General features: G+C 39.8%; 1 protein-coding gene and 2 pseudogenes across 3 annotated transcripts; all 3 read right to left on the reverse strand.

Annotated features, from left to right (window-relative positions):
- Positions 1 to 722: 722 nt before the first annotated feature.
- Positions 723 to 2,484, reverse strand: LOC104721807 (WAT1-related protein At4g30420-like; annotated as a pseudogene). Its single transcript, XR_015572041.1, has 6 exons — positions 2,235 to 2,484; positions 1,960 to 2,034; positions 1,752 to 1,868; positions 1,434 to 1,677; positions 1,172 to 1,333; positions 723 to 1,068 (listed from the first exon to the last, which is right to left on the reverse strand). The product of XR_015572041.1 is annotated as a WAT1-related protein At4g30420-like (transcript).
- Positions 2,485 to 9,569: 7,085 nt separating this feature from the next.
- On the reverse strand, positions 9,570 to 10,577 carry LOC147933644 (uncharacterized). Its single transcript, XM_087472280.1, has 3 exons — positions 10,375 to 10,577; positions 9,975 to 10,197; positions 9,570 to 9,722 (listed from the first exon to the last, which is right to left on the reverse strand). Exons 1-3 carry the CDS (start codon positions 10,575 to 10,577, stop codon positions 9,570 to 9,572), a joined length of 579 nt encoding a protein of 192 aa, XP_087328406.1.
- A 2,515-nt stretch (positions 10,578 to 13,092) lies between these two features.
- Positions 13,093 to 20,026, reverse strand: LOC147933645 (uncharacterized; annotated as a pseudogene). Its single transcript, XR_015572042.1, has one exon. The product of XR_015572042.1 is annotated as an uncharacterized LOC147933645 (transcript).
- Between the last annotated feature and the right edge of the window lie 586 nt (positions 20,027 to 20,612).

Raw genomic sequence — 20,612 nt, forward strand, 5'->3', positions numbered from 1 at the left:
CCAACAATCACGATTGTCCACAGCTAGCTATTGTATTTATTAACTATGGCGGCTAAATCAATCAATCTCTATATATATCACTTTGTTATATGTGGCTACTTGAAACCGTCTACTCCATTCAAAAAAAAACTTATATTAACATGGCATTTTTAATGTTTCTACCTGGAAAATTTTAAAATAAATCAAATATGACATTTTTTTTACTGGCATTTGTAGATTTTTGCTATTTTGGCAAAAAATTCATGGATTTGTCAGTAGTTTAAGATTTAAAAACATAAATTTACACATTATGCTTGAAGTTTTTTGGTTACATTTTTTCTTAGGGTATAGTATTTGTTATTTAGTATGTATTTCCAAATGTTTAGTTTTTTTCAGTGACAAAAATGATAAATCTAAAATAGTTGAAACAAAATGGCAAATCCAAAAAAAAAACTGAATAATGGCATATTCTGTTTGTTTGTTTTTTTTGTTTTTTGGGGACAAAAATGATATATTCTGTAAAAATCCTTTTTAAAACCTTTAGTAGTTGTTTTCTGACATTGGATCCTAGTACCAGAGATCTGACCATCTTAACATGACAGCTCTTTCCACACTTGGTTGTATTTCACTATTTTGTTTTATCAATTAAATTATTAGTAAGTGTATACCACATGCACTTATTTAATACTCATCGATCTGATAAGACAATCGTACAGCCTCTACAGTCTGTAGCAGATGAACTAAAATAACATTGAAATGCAATCGTAAAGATACCCTAACTGGCCGTTCAATTAATATTATTCTCAACCTTTGTTAAATCTGGTGAAATCATAAATCATATTACGAAACAGATAAAATTAGTTGACTTATTCATGTGTTTGAATTTCGTCTGTTGATTTGTGTTTGGAGAGAAGAGGATTCTTCAGATCTCTGTTACGAATTGTTGTGTGTGAAGAATCTTCGATATGAATATTCACTTCTGAGTTCTGATCATTGTCTCTTATCTGTTCTTGATTCACCATGACATCTTTTGCTTTACCCCATAGCACAATGTAAAGTCCCATTATCACCCCTAATCCTCCGATTAAACTATTTCAAAAGATCAGAAAAAAAAAGAAGATAAAACATACATTATTATGTTTAAGGATTGTAGTAATCTTTAACTTTTCTTAAAGAAAATTAATGTTCTTACCTTCCAGTGTAAATCTCTTCTTGGAAGAACAGAGCAGCCAAGATTGTGACAATGACTGTACAGAGAGGATTAAACAGTGCAGCGAATACATTGTATTGTTCCGAATAAACACATCCATGCTGATAAAGAGAGGTTATCTGGATAGTAGGAAGAGATTGGTACCTAGGGTTTTGTTGAAACAGAATCCACTTTCCTTGTAAGGCAAGAAACTTTACAGAAAAAAATAAGGTTTATGATCTTTGGTTTATTTATTGAAGTTTACCTGAAGTATAAGCCAAAAGGCCCAGCAAAGAGTGCTAGAGAACAAGAACAAACAACCAACCAACCACATGTTCTGGTCTTTAAGAATATTTCCCAATAACGATTGAGCTAGCGGTATAGCTGATTCTGAGTTGAGAATCTTTGGTCCACGAAGCAGAGTCATGGAGACCGCTCCTGCTACACAGAGGATCGTCCCTGCAATCTTGGCTAAGCTTCTTATATCCCGGAGATTCACTTTCTCGTATCTAAAGATCAGAAATAATATTAGTTACACTGACACATCAATCTCGTTTTTCACAATTTCCATATATGCATATACCCGGCGAGAAATGAAATTAGGAAAGTGATTGCAGGAATGATGTTACTAACGGCACTTCCCATGGACGATGAAGTTAAGTAAAGACCTTCAAGGTACAGATTTTGATTGACGGTAAGGCTGCACGCAAATAATAAGAATAAGTCCAAATTCATCTAACTGGAGTTCCTAAGAAATCTAAATTAAAACTTATATATATATATACACTTACCCTATAAGCGAGACCAAAAATATTAAAGAAAAACTCCTTAGATCCAAAGATGAAATAGTTATCTCTGATTTTCTCCTACAATCCACAAATTATAAAGACACAGCGTAACCAGAACAATTAACTATGTTAGAGTCTTACATATATCAAAAGTTAGAACAATTTACATGAGATGTGACTCAGGGAATATAGAGAAGGGTGATTTTGAAGGAAATATAACTTAACAAATTATACATTCACATTTCCGTTTGGGAGAGACGGGTGATTTTAATATTTACCTGGAGAAATAGAGAAATGGGAAGATGAAAATGGTTGCAAAGGCTTGCCTATAGAGGATAAAAACCCGAGGGCTTAATCCATTAACCAAAGTAGCTCTTGCAGAAAGAGTCACTCCTGCATACCTCACTTGAATCATAGTCAGCGCCATTACAGGCTTGTACTCCTCTATCTTCCCCATCTCTTCTGTCTCCTATCTCTCTCCTTGTGAATCTCACTTTTTGCTCTCAATGTTCTCGATATATGTTCATGTTACAGTTACACCATCTCCAATAACTGCTTCTATATTTTACTCTAAATATAGAGATCTCTAAGAATAGAATAAAAATTTACTCTTATGGTTACCTTTATTTTTTACTCTAAAATGAATATTTTAAATTTGTTATATTTTTATTTTGTTATTAATTTTTAGGATAATCCTTTACTTTTAAAAGATACATATTATGTTCACTTAAAAATTATAATATTACTACAAAAATTTAAAAAATAAATTTTCATTATTTCTCAACTTCAATTAGTGCATTAAGATCACGCTCATCCTTAATTATCATGTTATGCAAAATGATATGTGCAGTCATTATATCATGATCACAGTTATTCCCAAAAATGAGCTGGTCCTTTCACAATTCCAAAACGCCATTTAAAAATTACCAGATTATTAATCATTTGTTTAAGATTTCTTAAGTTTATTTTGTTGACTAGATGTTTTTATTTGAGTTTTCTATTTAATATTCGTACAAATGATAAATATTTAGATGTCTAAAACCCTTTTCTGCTAATGATCCTTTGTATTATAAGTTCACATTTTAACAATTGATCATTTTTTGGTGAAAAGAGGGATCCTAGATAACGAAGTAGGCATGTCTGTGAAATAGACCAATTGGGAGTTTGCCCTAGCCACTTTCTTTCTGGTACAACCATCGAGGTACCCTTCCTTGGCGGCGCCGAGTCGGATAGGCGTCGCTGGGCCACTGTTTCTTCATCTCCGCTGCCCCCTTGTTCTCTATACTCTGTTTGGCTCTAATTTCAGCTTCATCAGAGATCCTTTGAGTTTCCAGAACTCAATTTTGACCATGCTTCAGCTTCAACCCCCTCCCTCTTCTCCGCATCCGGTGACTCCCCTCGGTGAGCTTGCTCCCTCGAGTTCCCAGCCACCTGTTACTGTCTCTGAGAACCATGAATGCCCCAACAGCCTCAGTTTCTGTCTATTTTACCGTCTCTCCTTGCTGTCAACCGCAACATCTCACCGCTCATCGGATCTTGATCTTCTCACCAAGGCGTTTACTTGGCTGCAGCTGGACGGGAGCTGTGTTTTGACGCCGGAGATGGGAAAGATTTTGACAACGCAACCTACATGCTCGGCATCCTCTGGTTCTCTCTTGCTATCCCTTTGGCCCAGGTTTAATTCTCATGCTTTTCTTGGAACCCTCATACCTATTTTGTTCTGGTTGAACTATGATTCTCCTAAGACCTGGACGAGCCTTAGACACTATTTTTTTTAGATTCATATCAAGTTCAAATTGGTTAGTCTCAGTCTTATCTGCTTGGTCAAGTCGAGGCTCTCTCAGTAGCAGAAAACTGAAGGCGGCTGATCTGCTTGATAACTTCTTGTGTCAAGGTCTTTTGAAGTGGGTGATATGGAGGATTGCAATGCTGGCCTTCTTTAGTGTACTTATCCTCCATGCTTGCACCCTTGTCGTCCGTATGCTATCTACCACCAACAGAACGACTCTTTCAATTTCAGCTTCTACCCAGGTTTGGTCTGCCTTTCCATCCTAATCACCCATTGTGTAGCTTAATGGTTTCCTTTGTTCGAAGACTGCAAATGAACGTTAAGCCACCATTGGTCCTAGATTGGTATAAGAGTTCTTTGAAAAACCAGTTTTTAGAGTCACCTAGGGAAGAACCGTTTACAGGAGATAATTCAAAGGAACCTGACATTATGATCCTGCCCCTATGGTGCGGTGGTTACCGGTGTTCCCTCAGTCTCTCCTCTCCATTCCGCCTGTTTACCGAGCTCCCCAAATTGCATCTTATCAACTTGTTGAAGTCCCTTCATATCAGCTTGAAGAATTGTGGCAATATGACCTCAACTCCAAGAAGTAGTGGTTACCTCACTCTCTTCAAGCAAACCTTATCCAATCTCAAAACCGCAACCACCAGTCGGGTTGATATTAACCAGAGCTCTCTCCACTTTGCTCGACCCCTTGGGAAAGCCTTACTTCGGGTAGACTGCCCCATTCTGGTGAAATCTCCAGTCTTGGCCTTTTCAACGCCGCTCCGTCTTTGACTCAAGAGAGTGGCCATCTTCTCATTCAGTGACCTGCTCATGAATGATGTTTCGATACCTCTTGATCTTACAGGTTCCAAATTGCTATTTAGCATCTATTTCATAGCTCTCAAGTTCCTACTATCGACTCCCTTTATCTACCTATGTATCCTTGTTGTTTTAAGCTTTGGGGTTTACCCTTTATGTCGTTGTTTGAACATTTCCTCCTGCTTACTTGTATGTTGTTTCTTATTCTAATGGAATGAAAACATATGTTTGTAAAAAAAAAAAAAAATAATAATAAATAAATAACGAAGTAGGTGATACCAAAACAAATATATGGGAGAGAATGTCACTTTACCTGAGACCTCCTTCCGCTAAAGTAACTACGGAAAGCTGAGCTCATTGAATCCAACTGATCACAAGGATGTACAATAGATATAATGCATGTTCCTGGCCAAAATATGTACTCCCTCCGTTTCAAAATATAAGATGTTTTATAGAAGTTTTTTGTTTCATAATATAAGATGTTTTCAAGTTTCTATGCAATTTTTAGATTAGTTTACTATTTTCTATTATGCAGTATTGTTTCTGATTGGTTGAACTTGTTAAAAGTAAAGATTTCTTAATCTGCGTCTTTATTTAAAACATCTTATATTTTGAAACGGAAGGAATATTTTATTGGGAATCTTAGAGCATTAAAGAACTTAGAGCATAAAGGCAGTCCAAAATAAAGTCTCATCGTGTAGTATTAAATGTCATCGCTATACGAGAGAAACTTCCCATGTGGAAAACAAGTAAAAACCACTCCTCCAACATCAATTAGCAACAAGCACAATTTCAATTACAATTCAAAATTCTGTTTCGTTGTAATTTTGATTTCAGGATGTACACCCGAATCTTGTTTTAACATGTTTTACAATGCTTATTTGGTTAGTACGTTGTGTTGCCATTTGCAAACTTTCATATGTTTCAGTTAACAATGTCACATTGATAAATTATATTATGTACGCTAACTACTCATTGTTGTAAACTAGAGAATTTAGGAAGTGAAATCTCTTAGTCTTATTGATTAATGTCGAGCATACATGTATATATAATAGGAGTACAAGGGCTAAAGCCCATAAAGCAATAGAGTACATAAGATAGGCCATGGGCCGTACAGCAATGGCCATGGGCCGTAAAGCTATGGCCGATGGGCCGTACATGTGCGGACAGTAAATGGCCGAATGGCCATGTCCTAACGGACTGTGAGCGGGCCGGTCTATGGAGTCCACAAGTGTTTTACAACACTCCCCCTTGGACGAGATGACCGTACCATGTTGGATGGGATCGCTGCAATGTGCTTAGGGGATGCTGCCTCATTAAAACCTTACCAGGAAAACCCAATGGGACAAAACCTTGGTGAAGGAAAAAGAGTACAGCACACATTGCTCCCCCTGATCCAAACATCACTCTAAGTCCTGAAGCCTCCGCATCCCAATCTTGTGCGTGAGCTTCCTGAACGTCGATGTCGGCAATGCTTTGGTGAAGAGATCGGCTGAGTTGTCGCAGGACTGTACTTGCACCACTTGAACTTCTCCGGCCTTTTGTAGTTCATGTGTGAAGAAGAACTTCGGCAGTATGTGCTTCGTCCGATCTCCCTTGATGTATCCTTCCTTGAGCTGGGCGATGCAAGCCGTATTGTCCTCGTAGATGACGGTTGCTCCCTTGCTGTCTTCTAAGCCGCTATCCGTCCGTATATGCTGAGTCATTGACCGCAACCAAACACACTCACGGCTGGCTTCATGGATGGCTAGGATCTCCGCGTGATTTGACGATGTGGCCACAAGAGTCTGCTTCATTGAACGCCAAGAGATCGCCGTACCGCCGTGCGTAAACACATAACCTGTTTGTGACTTACCGTTGTGTGGATCGGATAGGTAACCTGCATCAGCAAAACCAACTAGACAGTCTCGGTTATGGTTAGTATAAAATAAACCAAAATCAACCGTCCCTCGCAGGTACCGTAGTACGTGTTTAATACCATTCCAGTGCCGTATAGTTGGACAAGAACTATATCTTGCTAGGAGGTTCACGGCAAAGCATATGTCCGGCCTAGTATGACTAGCCAGGAACATTAACGCTCCTATAGCACTGAGGTAAGGCACTTCAGGTCCAAGAATTTCTTCATTGGCCTTCTTAGGAGCAAATGGATCTTTATCCAAGTCTAAGCTTCTAACAACCATTGGGCTAGTCAATGGGTGAGCTTGCTCCATATTAAATCTCTTGAGTACTTTTTCTGTGTATGCCTTTTGATGCACAAGGATCCCATTATTTACGTACTCAAGCTGCAATCCCAAACAGAAATTTTGTTTTGCCTAGGTCTTTCATCTCAAATTCTTTCTTGAGGTATTCAACAGTTTGGGCGATTTCCCCAGAGGTACCGAGGATGTTTAAATCATCCACGTAAACTGCTATTATCACAAATCCTTTGTTTGCAAACTTCTTTATGAATATACATGGACTGATTGGGTCGTTCTTATAGCCTTTCTTAGCTAAATAATCACTTAAGCGATTATACCACATTCGACCACTTTGTTTTCAGCCCATAAAGCGATTTGTCTAGCCTTATGCAGTATTGGTCTCGAGTACCATTTTTACATTTATGTTCTATACCCTCTGGTAATCTCATATAAATCTCATTATCCAGTGGACCATATAAATAGGCGGTTACAACATCCATTAACCGTAAATCCAAATTTTCTCTTATGGCCAGACTTATTAGATATCTAAAAGTCGTTGCATCCATCACAGGGGAGTATGTCTCCTCATAATCTATGCCGGGTCTTTGAGAGAATCCTTGTGCTACAAGCCGTGCTTTGTATCTCACTATCTCATTTTTCTCATTTCTCTTTCTTACAAAGACCCATTTGTGTCCAACTGGTTTAATGGTAGGTATCGTCCTTAAGATCGGACCAAACACACTTCTCTTCTTTAAAGAGTTTAACTCCACATCAATGGCTTCTTTCCATTTAGGCCAATCTTTACTTTGAGTGCACTCTAATATGGATGTGGGTTCTAGATCCTCATTTATCTCAAGTGCTACCTTGTTTATAAATATTTCATCAATGTCGCATTTTTCCGGTTCCATTTTATTCCAGACATTATGTAATTGATTGATACTTCATTGTTATCAATTCCTTCAGGTTCTTGAGGTTCAGCGTCCTGAACTTCACCTGGTACATTAATTATTTCCGCGGCCATGTCTGGTTTTTCGGTAATTCCCTGAACCTCGGTCTGTTTTGCACCTTTAGACTTTCGAGGATTTTTATCTTTGGAACCTAACGGTCTACCTCGTTTCAAACGTGGTTTAGACTCTGTAGCAACTTGTCTATTGTGTTCCTTTTGAACATCAATACGTACTGGTGCATTGCAAGCTAGTATGTACGATTTTGTTACTCTCTTTGGATCAGCAAAGGAATCTGGCAATTGATTAGCTAGCTGTTGTAAATGTATAATCTTTTGAACCTCTGCATCACATGCTAGAGTTCGAGGATCTTGCCAATTTAAGGATGTTTGATTCCATGTTAATTCTTTGACCAGCTTGCCGGTCTCACCACCTATAGTAGGGAATTCGGACTCAACGAATTGACAGTCCGCGTATCTGGCCTTAAATAGATCTCCTGTCAATGGCTCAAGATACTTTATAATGGTGGGAGACTCATATCCCACATATATTCCCATCCTCCTTTGAGGTCCCATCTTAGTTCTCTGTGGTGGAGCAACGGGTGTATAAACGGCACAACCGAATGTTTTGAGATGGGATAAGTCTGGCTCTTGACCCGATAATAATTGGGATGGTGAATATATGTGTTCACTAGATGGCCTGATGCGTATGAGTTCTGCTGCATGTAAGACCGCGTGTCCCCAAGCCGACACAGGAAGCTTCGATCTCATTAACAATGGTCGAGCTATTAATTGTATACGTTTAATGAAGGATTCAGCTAATCCGTTTTGTGTATGGACATGTGCCACAGGATGTTCCACACTCACCCCCATGGACATGCAATAATCATTAAACGCTTGGGATGTAAATTCACCAGCATTATCTAGACGTATAGTCTTTAGTGGAAAGTCTGGAAAATGTGCTCTTAATCTTATGATTTGAGCCAACAGCCTAGCAAATGCTAGGTTCCTTGTGGATAACAAGCATACGTGAGACCATCTGGTTGATGCATCGATCATAACCATGAAATATCTAAACGACCCACAAGGTGGGTGTATTGGTCCACATATGTCACCTTGTATCCTTTCCAGAAAATGCAAAGTCTCTTTTGTGACTTTTACTGGTGATGGTCTTGTAATGAGTTTCCCTTGTGCACATGCTACACAAGTGAGATTTTTAGGGAAAACTCTTTTCTCTTTAAGGTTGTGCCCATTTGAACTCTTAATTACTTTACGCATCAAGTTCGAACCCGGGTGGCCTAACCGGTCATGCCATAGAGTGAATTGTTCAGTGAACATTTTGTGCTTAGCCATGTTAGCTTCTATCATGTTTATCTTAGCATGGTATAAACCAGTGGCTAGTGCAGGTATAGTCTCTAGGACCTTCTTTTGGCCATTTACATTTTCAGTAATGTATAGGAACTCTTTAGTTCCTTCACCCTTGGTTTCAACATGATAACCATTTAATCTTATATCTTTAAAGCTCAATAAGTTTCTCTTAGAGCTGGGTGAGTATAGGGCATCACTTAGTTCAATATGTGTGCCGTTAGGCAACAAAATGTGAGCCTGGCCGTAGCCTTCTATCATGTTGGCTATACCCGCAATTGTACTAACATTTGCACTTTTCATTTTAAGATCTATGAAATATCTTTTGTCTCTTAGTATAGTGTGGCTGGATCCACTGTCCACTACTAGTTCACTCATGTCCTTGGCCATTTTTATAAAATAGGACATAATTTTGTATTTTAATGAGACAATTATAAAATAAAAGAACCATTGCATTTAAATTAAATAATCATCCAATACAATAAAAGAAAATAAAGCATTAAAGCATTGAAATTAAACCCCTTTAAAACGAAAATCAATCATCTTGAAAACAATCGGAAGTCTCTAGCAAGTCGTCATTCTCATGATCGAAGTCTTCTTCATCATCGATGTACGCATAGTTGGCTTCCGGGTTTTTCTTTAGAACTACTTGGTATGCATCAATGAGGTGTTTGGGAGTTCTACAAGTCTTGGACCAGTGGTTTGACATACCACATCTGTGGCAGACCGATTTGACCTCGGTACGTGGTTTAAAGGACGTATGGCCCTTACCACCACGTCCGCGGCCTCCTCGGCCGGCCTGTCCGCCACGGCCGCCACGGCCACTACGTCCTCTGCCACCACGGCCTTGGCCGTAGTGTCTTTCTCTGTGGACATAGTTGGTCTCATGGGGCATTTTGGGCTCCTTAGGCTCCATTGTAGTTTTCTTTCCCAAATCAACCTTATTTGCTTTCGGTAATGGGGCTGTACCGGGAGGTCTCATAGCAGAGTTCATCAGTAGCAACTCATCATTCTGCTCAGCTTGCAGTAAACATTCAATGAGTGCCCCATAATCGGCAAAGCCTTGGTGCCGATACTGTTGCTGAAGAACTCTATTGTTAGGGCTGAAAGTAGACAAAGTCTTTTCTATCAGCTCCCTTTCAGTCACCTCTTTTTCACATAACCTAAGGAGTGAGACAATCCTAAAAAGCTCAGAGTTATACTCCTCCACGGATTTGTAATCCTGGATCCTTAGGTTCTTCCAATCAAACTCGGCCTTTGGAAGGAGCACCGTCTTTTGGTGCCCGTAACGGCGTTTAAGCTGTGTCCAAAGGGCGAGTGGATTGTCTATAAAGAGGTACTGGCTCTTGAGACTCTCTGCAATGTGATGGTGCATATGTTGGAGACACTTATTCTTTTTCTTATCAGTGCTCTCAACTTCCTCATCAATGCAACCAGCTAGGCCATTGGACCTTAGGTGGATTTCGGTGTCTTTGACCCATTCCAAGTAGTTCTTTCCAGAAGCTTGCAAGATGGGATAGTCAAGGCTTTTGAGGTTTGCCATCTGCATATAATATAGACAACCGATAGTTATCATGCGATATTTGAGACCGAATCATGCAACAAACATTTATTCAGGTCATGCGGTATTTGAGACCGAAACATGCCTTGGGCCATGCGGTATTTGAGACCGAAACATGTCCTTGCCCATTATAGATTTCGTATGGTTTAAATTCATGCATGCAAAGACAACAAAATCAAATATGTATGCATGCAATAATTTCCTTATTTCTAGATAGGATTTCCTTTTTTCTTAAATTTCCTTTTAGTCTAGGATTTAGTAAATTTGTTTTAAGAGTTTTAGATGATTAGGAACTTGTCCTAACCAATATTTAATTTCCGATTTCATGTTTTAATTTTATAGAAACTTAACAAAAGTTTTTAATTTAATCAGACATACTCTTAGAACATTAAAGTTAATTTTATTTAAGTTTTAGGATAATGATTAAAAGTTTATGGAAGTTATCCTAATAATCCTAGAACAAGTTTCATGCTTGATTATTATGTTTTCATGGCCGAAAATTTGCAGGAAATTTATGTTCAAATTTATGCTTAAGGAATCCTAAGAATTAGTTCATGCAGCCGATTTTTCTAACATCCTATACATGATCCAATTTTTAGTTATGATGCATGAATGATCCAAGTTTTAAATCCTAGAACAGTTTAACAATATTCAATTTTAACAAGTTCATGTTCTAGGCTCTTATGCAACAAGCAATCCAAACAACCAAATTCGATTTCATGTTTGACAAAGTTTGGTGCAATTTACAAACAACCTAACAGCCCTATGCAATCTGATTTTAAGATTTACATGGATATAACTTTAAGGTTTGTTTGTTTATGTACTTGGAAGTATTAGGGTTTAATAGTTCATTAATGTTCATGTTCGATATTAGGGTTCTAAGAGGGTTCAGCCATGTTTTTACCTTTCACCGGTTTGGATCTGACTGGATATGGACCGGGAGCTAACAGACCTCGGTTTTAACTCTCTCTCGTTCACGGACCACGAACAGAATCACGAACCAGATCTCGGACAGAACCACGAACCAGATCTCGGACAGAACCACGAACCAGATCTCGTACAGCGTCCGCGGACAGAACAACGAACAGGTTCCGCGGATGATGAACAGCTTCCCACGAACAGCTTCGTACTTCTCTCGTCCGGTATCACGAACCACGGACAGACGAACTCACCCCCGAACACGGACCAAGATCCTCGATCAAGCTGTCGATAGAAGCTTGATCACGAGCTTAAGGTATGCTCGTGAACAAGGAGATCTTCGAACAGAAAAAGGTTTGATCTCGGATGGGAGCAAGAAAGAAAGATGGTTTAGGGTTTGTGGAAGAGAGAAGAAGATCGGCGGCTGCCTTAGGGTTTTAGGGTTTAGGAAGCGGCGGCTGCTTTTAGGGTTTAGGGTTAGAGACTATCGTGCTGATAACGTGTTGTAAACTAGAGAATTTAGGAAGTGAAATCTCTTAGTCTTATTGATTAATGTCGAGCATACATGTATATATAATAGGAGTACAAGGGCTAAAGCCCATAAAGCAATAGAGTACATAAGATAGGCCATGGGCCGTACAGCAATGGCCATGGGCCGTAAAGCTATGGCCGATGAGCCGTACATGTGCGGACAGTAAATGGCCGAATGGCCATGTCCTAACGGACTGTGAGCGGGCCGGTCTATGGAGTCCACAAGTGTTTTACAACACTCATTATATACGTAAATACAATGGCGTTTTTATTATATATCGCTCCGTAGTAAAGTCTTAACTCGTAACTGCTTTTCAAACTTCTCCGATAGAAAACTACTTTAGCGTTGCACAAAAAAAAGAAAACTACTTTAGCTAGAATTAAGTAATAGAGAAGGATAATTTTTCACTTTGTCCTCGGAAGAATACGGAAGAAGCCACTAATCTTCCCTTGATTTAAGGGGACAAACATATCATTAAAAGAAGATTATGTTTGTTGATTTTAGATTACACTCCAAAGTATTATCCAATTCAAATTATAAACAGTTACTTTAATTGACTTTTGGTCTGTATCGGTCGTAGACTCGTAAATAGTAGTAGATAGTAGATACCATGAAAGATGAAGCTAATCCACGCACTATTCCGTCGGTTGTACCTTTTAACTTCAAATTATTTCACATGGCCTACCTATAGTATATATTTATCTCAAGTATATCAGATAAAGTTGAATGAGATAGTTAATCGGTAACATTATGATTATTCTTAAAAATGATTATATTAAATTTTAAAACATATTTCTTCGTTTCAGATTATACAATGTTCTAGCCTTCCTTAATATCTGATATCAGTTTTTCATTTGATTAAAACATTTGATTATGAATAAAACATGAAATTTTAATAAACATATGCATTAAATTTTAATGTCAATTTTTTTTTGGACAATTTTTTTTTCCTTGGACAAATTTTTTTTAATGTCATCTAAGAGTTAAAACTCTAGATTTATCCCAATATTTTAATTTTTCATGACTTACATTCTCTGATCTTGATTACTTCCAAGAGTTAAAAGTCTAGGTTAATTCCATTTTTTTTTCTTTCTTTTCTTAATAATGAACCATTCTCTTGATTTCGTCTATCTACATTTTTTATTTTTTCTGTCTCAAACCGCATCTTTCTATTAAATCAAGTATTATAAACCGAGAGGGAGTGAAGAGCCGATTTAGCTAAACCTTCAGCTCTTCTATTGTTTTCTCTTTTGACAAACAGAAAATTACAAACTTCAAATCGATACGAGAGATTTAGGATGTTGTGTTGAATCCCATAGAGTTCCTTTGGAAAGGGCTCTGAACTGAGTGCTTTGATTAGCTGTTGCGAATCTGAAGCAAAAGAAATGTTTTGGATACCCAGATCGAGGGCCTGACGGAGAGCACAGAGTAGGGCCATTGCTTCTGCCAGAAGAGGGGTACTCACGTTATATGCAATTGTGTTGCATGGGGTCTCCGAGTTCGATAGACAATCGATAAAGCACCATCCCAGTCCCGCTGTTAGTGAATCATCCCGCCAAGCTGCGTCGGAGAAACACCAGATCACTTTCGCGCTAGTCGTCGAGTTGGTCTGGATCTGAATAGGTTTAGGAGGTTGTAAAGGCGAGACTTGTGCATCTGACCATTCTCTCGCTTGGCATATGGCTAGATTTATGGTTTCCAAGTCACTAATCGTTTTTTGTTCGAAGATCTTCTTATTCCTAGTAACCCATAAGGCCCACAGAATCCAAGGAGAGAAAGTACCTTGTCCTATACCCGTCGGAGGTAAGCAAATCATTTTATTGATGGCTTCGATACCTTGACGCATGTTGTTGAAAAGCTTTGGGTTCATAGGATGTTTAAGGGGAGCTAGGTTCCATACTCGTTTGGCAAATGGGCAGTTAAAGAACACATGGAGACATGACTTCGGTGCATTGCAGTGGGGGCAAAAGGCGTCCGGGTTGATGTTTCTGTGTTGGAGATTGCTTCCAACCGGGAGAGCATTATTTAGGCCTTTCAAAAGCAGAAATTTCATTTTTGGGGAGCACCGTAAATTCCAGACCTCTTTGAGCCAGTTAAAGTCGTGTAATGTCGTAGTTGGGTTTGACTGTAGCTTTCCATCTTTTGAGGCCTCATGGTAGCCTGATTTGGCGGTATATGCTCCCGATGTAGTAGCTAACCAGAGGTAACGATCAGGAGCGTATAGCTTACTTGGCCTGAGTAAGAGAATCTCTTCCTCATGGTAAGGTAGGAGTTGTCGTATCTTCACTTTATCCCACTCCTTAGAATCAGAGCAGATGAGGTCTTGAACCCGCAAAGATTGCGACTCTTTTGGTGGTGGTCCCATGGGTGTGATAGGGGAGGTAAGGGAGATCCATGGATCATACCATACAAAGGAGTTAGCCCCAGACCTTATGGTTTTACCCAATTGTTTTTTCACCAAATCTCTGCCAATTACAGATTCCATGCCAACTGTGGGAGGCTGAAGAGCTAACTGGACAAGTGAGGAAGGGCATGGATTTGCAGTATTTGCTCAGGAGGATTCTTGCTAGCAGCGAGTCTGGTTTATTTAGGATACGCCAACTCACCTTGGCGAGGAGGGCATCATTGAAGTTGGATGTCTTTGAAGCCCAACCCTCCATCTCTCTTTGACTTCGTCATCTTGGACCAAACTATCCAAGACATTTTCTTTTTGTCTTCAGAGGAGTCCCACCAAAACCGGGTAAGTGTCGACTGTATTCTTGTACACAGAGATTTGGGGATTTTGAAGCATGACATAGTGTATGTCAGCATCGCTGAGAGGACAGACTTAAGCATTGTGGTCTTCCCAGCAGAGGATAGGAATTTTGACGAGTAGCTCCGTGATCGTTTTCTGATCCGGTCGATGATTTGGTTAAAAAGATCTCTTTTCTTCTTACCAAACATTTCAGGTAGTCCCAGATACTTTCCTAAACCTCCCACCTTTTGGATGTCTAAAATTTGTTGTGCTTCTGTCTTTTTTGCCTCATCTGTTTTGGATGAAAAAGTAACTGCTGATTTTGCCTTGTTTATCATTTGTCTTGATGCACTCTCATATTTCTTTAGAATGTGTAGGAGGGTTGAGCAGCTTTGTGCATCGGAGCGACAGAAGAACATCGTGTCGTCTGCGAAGAGAAGATGGTTGATTTAAGGTCCTCCTATGGCAATTCGGACACCAGGGAGACGACCATCCTGCTGAGCTTTAATACAGAGACCCGATAGAACCTCACTGCATTAGATGAACAGGTAGGGGGACAGAGGATCGCCTTGGCGGATCCCTCTTTGTGGATAAACATGGCCCTGTTCTGCTCCATTAAGTTGGAAAGAATATGAAACAGTAGATACACATTGCATGATCCACTGGATCCATTTTTGGTGAAAACCCATTTCTTGCATCACACACTCAAGGAAATCCCATTCTAGTCGATCATAAGCCTTGCTCATGTGTGTTTTAACAGCCATATAACATCTCTTTTTGGCTCCTGAGGTCTTTAAATAGTGCAGGACTTCATGTGTGATTAGAACATTATCTGAGATTGCTCTGTTAGGCACAAAGGCTGACTGGTTTTCAGATATTATGTTTTGCAGGATCGGTTGGAGCGTTTTGGATAACAGCTTGGAGATAATTTTATAGAAAACAGAACACAACGCAATTGGTCGGTAATCTGACATCTTCTGCGGACTTTGAACTTTTGGGATAAACTGGATATGGGTTTTGTTGATAGATTGTTGCATATGTGCAGAAGAGAAGAAAGATTGGATCTCTAGGATGATGTTCGGTCTTACAGTGGACCAGTTGGACTGGAAAAAACTGGCAGAGAAGCGGTCGGGTCCCGGGGCTTTATCAGGATGAATAGAGAAGCAAGCCTTCCTGATTTCTGCAGGGGAAGGGGTAGCAATCAAGGAGTTGTTCATCGCAGTGGACAAACAAGGTTTAACTGCTTCTCTGACAATGTTTTGTCTCTCTCCCGGAACCGAAGTAAACATCTCTTTTAAGTAATCAGTGATAACTTGGAGAATGATCTCTTCCTCATGTACCGGTAGGCCCTCTTCATTCTCTATCACCGATAATTTATTAATGGTCGATCTGCTTCTGGTGGTTGCGTGAAAATACCCCGTGTTTTTATCACCGAGAGCTAACCATAACTGGCGACTTCTCTGTTTCCAGTATGCCTCTTCAGCTTGATACGCAGCTAGGAGATCATTGTTCAGAGATGAGATCTCTCCTTGGTCCGAATTTGTGCTTGACATTGCCATTTCAAGTTTCCCTTTTAGATCCTCAATCAGCTGACGGTTGTTCAGGTATTTAGATTTAGACCACATAATTATTGCGATTCGACACCGCTTAATCTTCTCCTCTACTTCTTCTTGGTCGTCAAAAAACCAGGCCTCTTGAACAAGTTTTGATACTTCATCATTTTCTTTAAGCCTTCGATCATACCTGAATATACCTTTTTCTTCTTTTTTTGTTAGGTCCAGTTGAGTGATCAAGGGACGATGGTCTGATCCTTCAAAGTTTAGGTACTCGCAATGGCTAAAAGGGTATTGTTCAGCTTATAGTCCATTGGACATTGCTCTATCGAGTCTGCAGAATACAAGATGGTTGTTCCTTTGTCCTCTCCATGATAGAAAATTGCTAGAGTGACGAATATCATAGAGATCACACTCTGCCATGAAAGATCTGATGTCAACAAAGGTCTCTTCATGTCTTATGGGACCTCCTTGCTTCTCTGATGCCTCGATGATGTCATTAAAGTCACCAGTAAGAAACCAAGGGTGTTCCCTGCTCTGTCCCAGAAGGGTTAGAGCGTCCCATATAAGTTTCCTCTTAGATCTGTCTGGCTCGCCGTATAAAAAGGTGGCAAAGAAGCTCTTTCCTTTTGTATCAATGTAGTTATGACAATTTGAGATGATTGTGACCTCTACTTGTTTTTTCCAGAGCAGTGCTAGTCCTCCCCTCCTGGACTATGTTGGGAGTGAAAGTTCAGGTACTGGAGAGATTTGAGCACAGTATCATCGGGATTCTTTGTCTCCATAAGAAAAATTAGATCAGGAGAGATCTTGGAGTTGATCTCTCAGAGTCGTTGGACTGTCATGGGATTTCCCAAACCACAACAGTTCCAACTCAAGACCTTTTAGGAAGAGGATTGGGTGGATTGTGAAAATCCACCTTCTTCTTAGTCATGGCAGGTATGATTTTTCCTTTTGGGCCAGTTCTACTTGATGAAGGGTTTCCACCCGTTCCCATATTCATAGCTTTTTGCTTTGTTGCAGGTTTGGGACATGAAGAGCTTGGTTCACCTCTGGTAACAGATCCTCCCTCCTGGTTCGCTCTTTTTTTAGGTGAGCCCTGAATTATGCAGAGATTCTCTTGCTAGATTTAGCACCTGAAAGTCTCAGAGGGCTTTTGTTTTGAGGTTTTTGGAGTGGAGGTCTACCTCGTTTCTTTTTGTGTGCAGCTGTAAGTGTTTTGGATTCTCCGACAGGGAGGGCTTGGTGAACTGGGTTTGCTTCCTCTGTGATTCGAGTTAACTGCTCTGCGGTTGACATGTAGGTTTGTTGTGACAGAACTGCTGCTTCTATTATCTGATTTGCTGTTTCAGTAGTAAGATCTTTCTCTTCACCCTGAATTACTCTGTGTCTCCTTGCAGTTCTCTCTGTTGGGTCTACACAGTTTACATATTGAACTGTGACTTCTCGAAGCTCCCCAAGTACTTCTTCAGTAGTGGGGATGGGGGAGGAGGGGGGGGGGAGGGGTAACTTCCGCAGAGGATAAGGTTCGTTCAAGCGGAGGCCATCGTGACCTTGAAGTTTCAGATAATTCCGGTCTTGGGGAGTATGGTCTTGCAGATCTTTCTCCGTGGCTGTTGTAAGATTTTGATGATGCTCGTCTATTTGGCTGATGACTCGCGGCCATGATACCCGATATCAGATAGGCGGTGGTGTTTGTGCCATTCCTCATCCAGCTGCTTCTTACTTGAAAGCAGGGAAGATCGATAGGGGGATTGGGAGTATCCAGGGGTTCTGTTAGGTTCAGAATAGCGGGTTCTACTGAAAGAGTGGTTACATGAATCTCTTCTCGTCTCGTGGTGATTAGGAGATTCTCTTGGTGGTAGGAAGTTGTCATTTGGAGTGTAATAGTTCATTTTGGCTTGACCTTGGTCCCGTGGTATAGAATGGAGGTTTGGTGTTTCCTTCGAGTCTCTTAGTGCTATGTAGCCGGGACAGTTTTTCTTCTCATGAGATAAGCGCAGACAATGTGTGCAGTGGCTCTTTAGATTTTTATACTCTAGTGTCACAAGGGCTTCGCTACCATCAGAAAATTCGACAATGGTTTCCTTTGTCAGTGGTTGTAGTTCATTTATCATGACTTTGAGTTTTATTGATGCAGTGGTAGTCTCCGTATCGAGAAGTTCTCCTAGGTTTTCGCCAATTAGTTGGAGCATAGCTGGTTGCCAAAAGTATTTGGGAAGGCCTTGTACCTCGATCTAGAAAGGAATTTGCGAAGGAAAGGTATCCGAGATAATTGGCTCCCATCTCTGCAGAATTACCATCCATTGGTCATAATGATATGGTATGTTGTCAAGTACCTTTTGCAGGTCTTCCTCGAACTTGAATGTAAACTGGAAGCAGTCTTTTCCGAGATCTGACCTTGTGGTTTTACCTTTAAGGTTCCAACGGTTTGATAGGAAAGGAAACAGGGTCCAGAGACGTTGGTTTAAAGGGTTTGTGAGTCTTCCCATCAGAGTGAGAGCATTAGCTTCAATTAGGGATGTTGTATCTATTGGTGCTTTTAGGCGTTTCGGAGGGGGGGGGGGGGGAGGGGGAGAGAAACCAGTATCAATATCTTTTCCTTTCAGGTGGTGAGGGATTCTTGACACCATTGTTTCAAATAACACTCGTAGGAGGATGAAATGAACAGGGGGTAGGGTTACTCACCAGAAGGTGAGATTTTTAAACAGTGGATCAAGGTTTAACCAGGAAGTATAGAAGTACAAAGCAAGCTAGTTAAGAGAGAGGGCAGTCATACCAAAGTTTTGCGTTGGTAGTAAGGAGATAAGCATGAATGGGCGTCGCTGGGAAGTATGAGGCCAGCGGTTTACGGAGGGGGGACGCCGGAATTATTTGGGAGACCAGCGGTACAAAGCTTCATTTACACGGACCGCGGGATAATTCCTTTTTTAGAAGCAAATGTTAGGTGAGATCCGATTCAATTTGAACTTCATGTTTCTTTCAGTTGATCTTGGGACTCGTGGCTAAGAGCTTTTTAACTTGCCTTTCAACTTAATAGGCTTTTGCGTTTCTTCTGAGTCATTCCTTAGGAAGGTTTTCGTCTAGCTACATATGTCTACAGTTACCTCGGCAAAAATTATTCTGCAATGTCAATCCCAAAGGTCTTTTGCGAATTCAAGTACAAGATATATCTATGTAGATCAGGACCATTGTTGTTCTAGATTCAAAACATTAAAAACAACTTGTTGGTACACCAATCCTCAAATTTTGGAAAATTATCAAACTATTATAACAATCGACCTGTCAGTAAATCTGAATTTCTTACGTGTCAGATGAAGTTGAATCATATCACAGCCGTCCCTCTCAGAGACAAGAAATGAGGACCACCGTTGAAATCACTCTTTGGTGAGCAAAAAAAAAATGTAAAATATGAACCAATAGGTCCCTCATTCCTGATGGACAAGGGTCCCTCCACGTGTGCACATGCGCGCTTCGGTGGACGCGTGCGTGTAAGAGCATTGCCCCTGTGACGACGTCGTAAGGTATGTATCGGATGTTTTAAGGCACAATGAGCCTAGTGACGACATGAGATGGTGGGCGTGTAGAGAAGAGTTTGGAGAATGATTGTTGGGATTCCCGTAAATTACGGAGATCCACTGGAAAATAAATTCTCACACGCCAGAGACGACGATCCATGTTCGATGTATTTTGTTGGACAAAAACAAATTTTAGTTATATATCAAAACTATTTCTCCTCTTTATTTATAGAACATCAACTTCTCTATATATTCATGTAGTACATCTATTAATATCACTATCATCCATGTGTCATATTCATGCACATCTATCAATATCATTTTTCGTTTTCTGGATTTAAATGTCCAAAGTAAAATTTAATTATTTCCTTTATTTTTCTGTTTGTCAACAATTATTATTGTTTCTTTTCTCAAAACCAGCCTTTCCCAAAGTTTGCGGATCGCCACGTTTTGACCACCAAAACCATTGATGTTATTTGTTGTTGTATGTGTTTTTAAAAAGTTATGGCACAGTTATTGTCGTGACCATGATCAGTTTCATACTATTTGATACGTAGTAGTGAAGGTATCACTATTAGCATGAAAACAAAAATCAAATAATTCACCGTGTGTAACCACGGTGTGTGCAATGAAAGGAATAATAAAATTCTCAATTTTTTTTTTTTTTATGTATGTATATTATTGATCAATAATTGGTGGGAATGATAGTATTGATCGGGATAATTTATCACTAAAATCATTAAATTCTACGTACTATGATCA

This window comes from Camelina sativa, chromosome 11 (genome assembly GCF_030686135.1).
Source record: "Camelina sativa cultivar CO46 ecotype springtype chromosome 11, ASM3068613v1".
Lineage (NCBI taxonomy): Eukaryota > Viridiplantae > Streptophyta > Magnoliopsida > Brassicales > Brassicaceae > Camelina > Camelina sativa.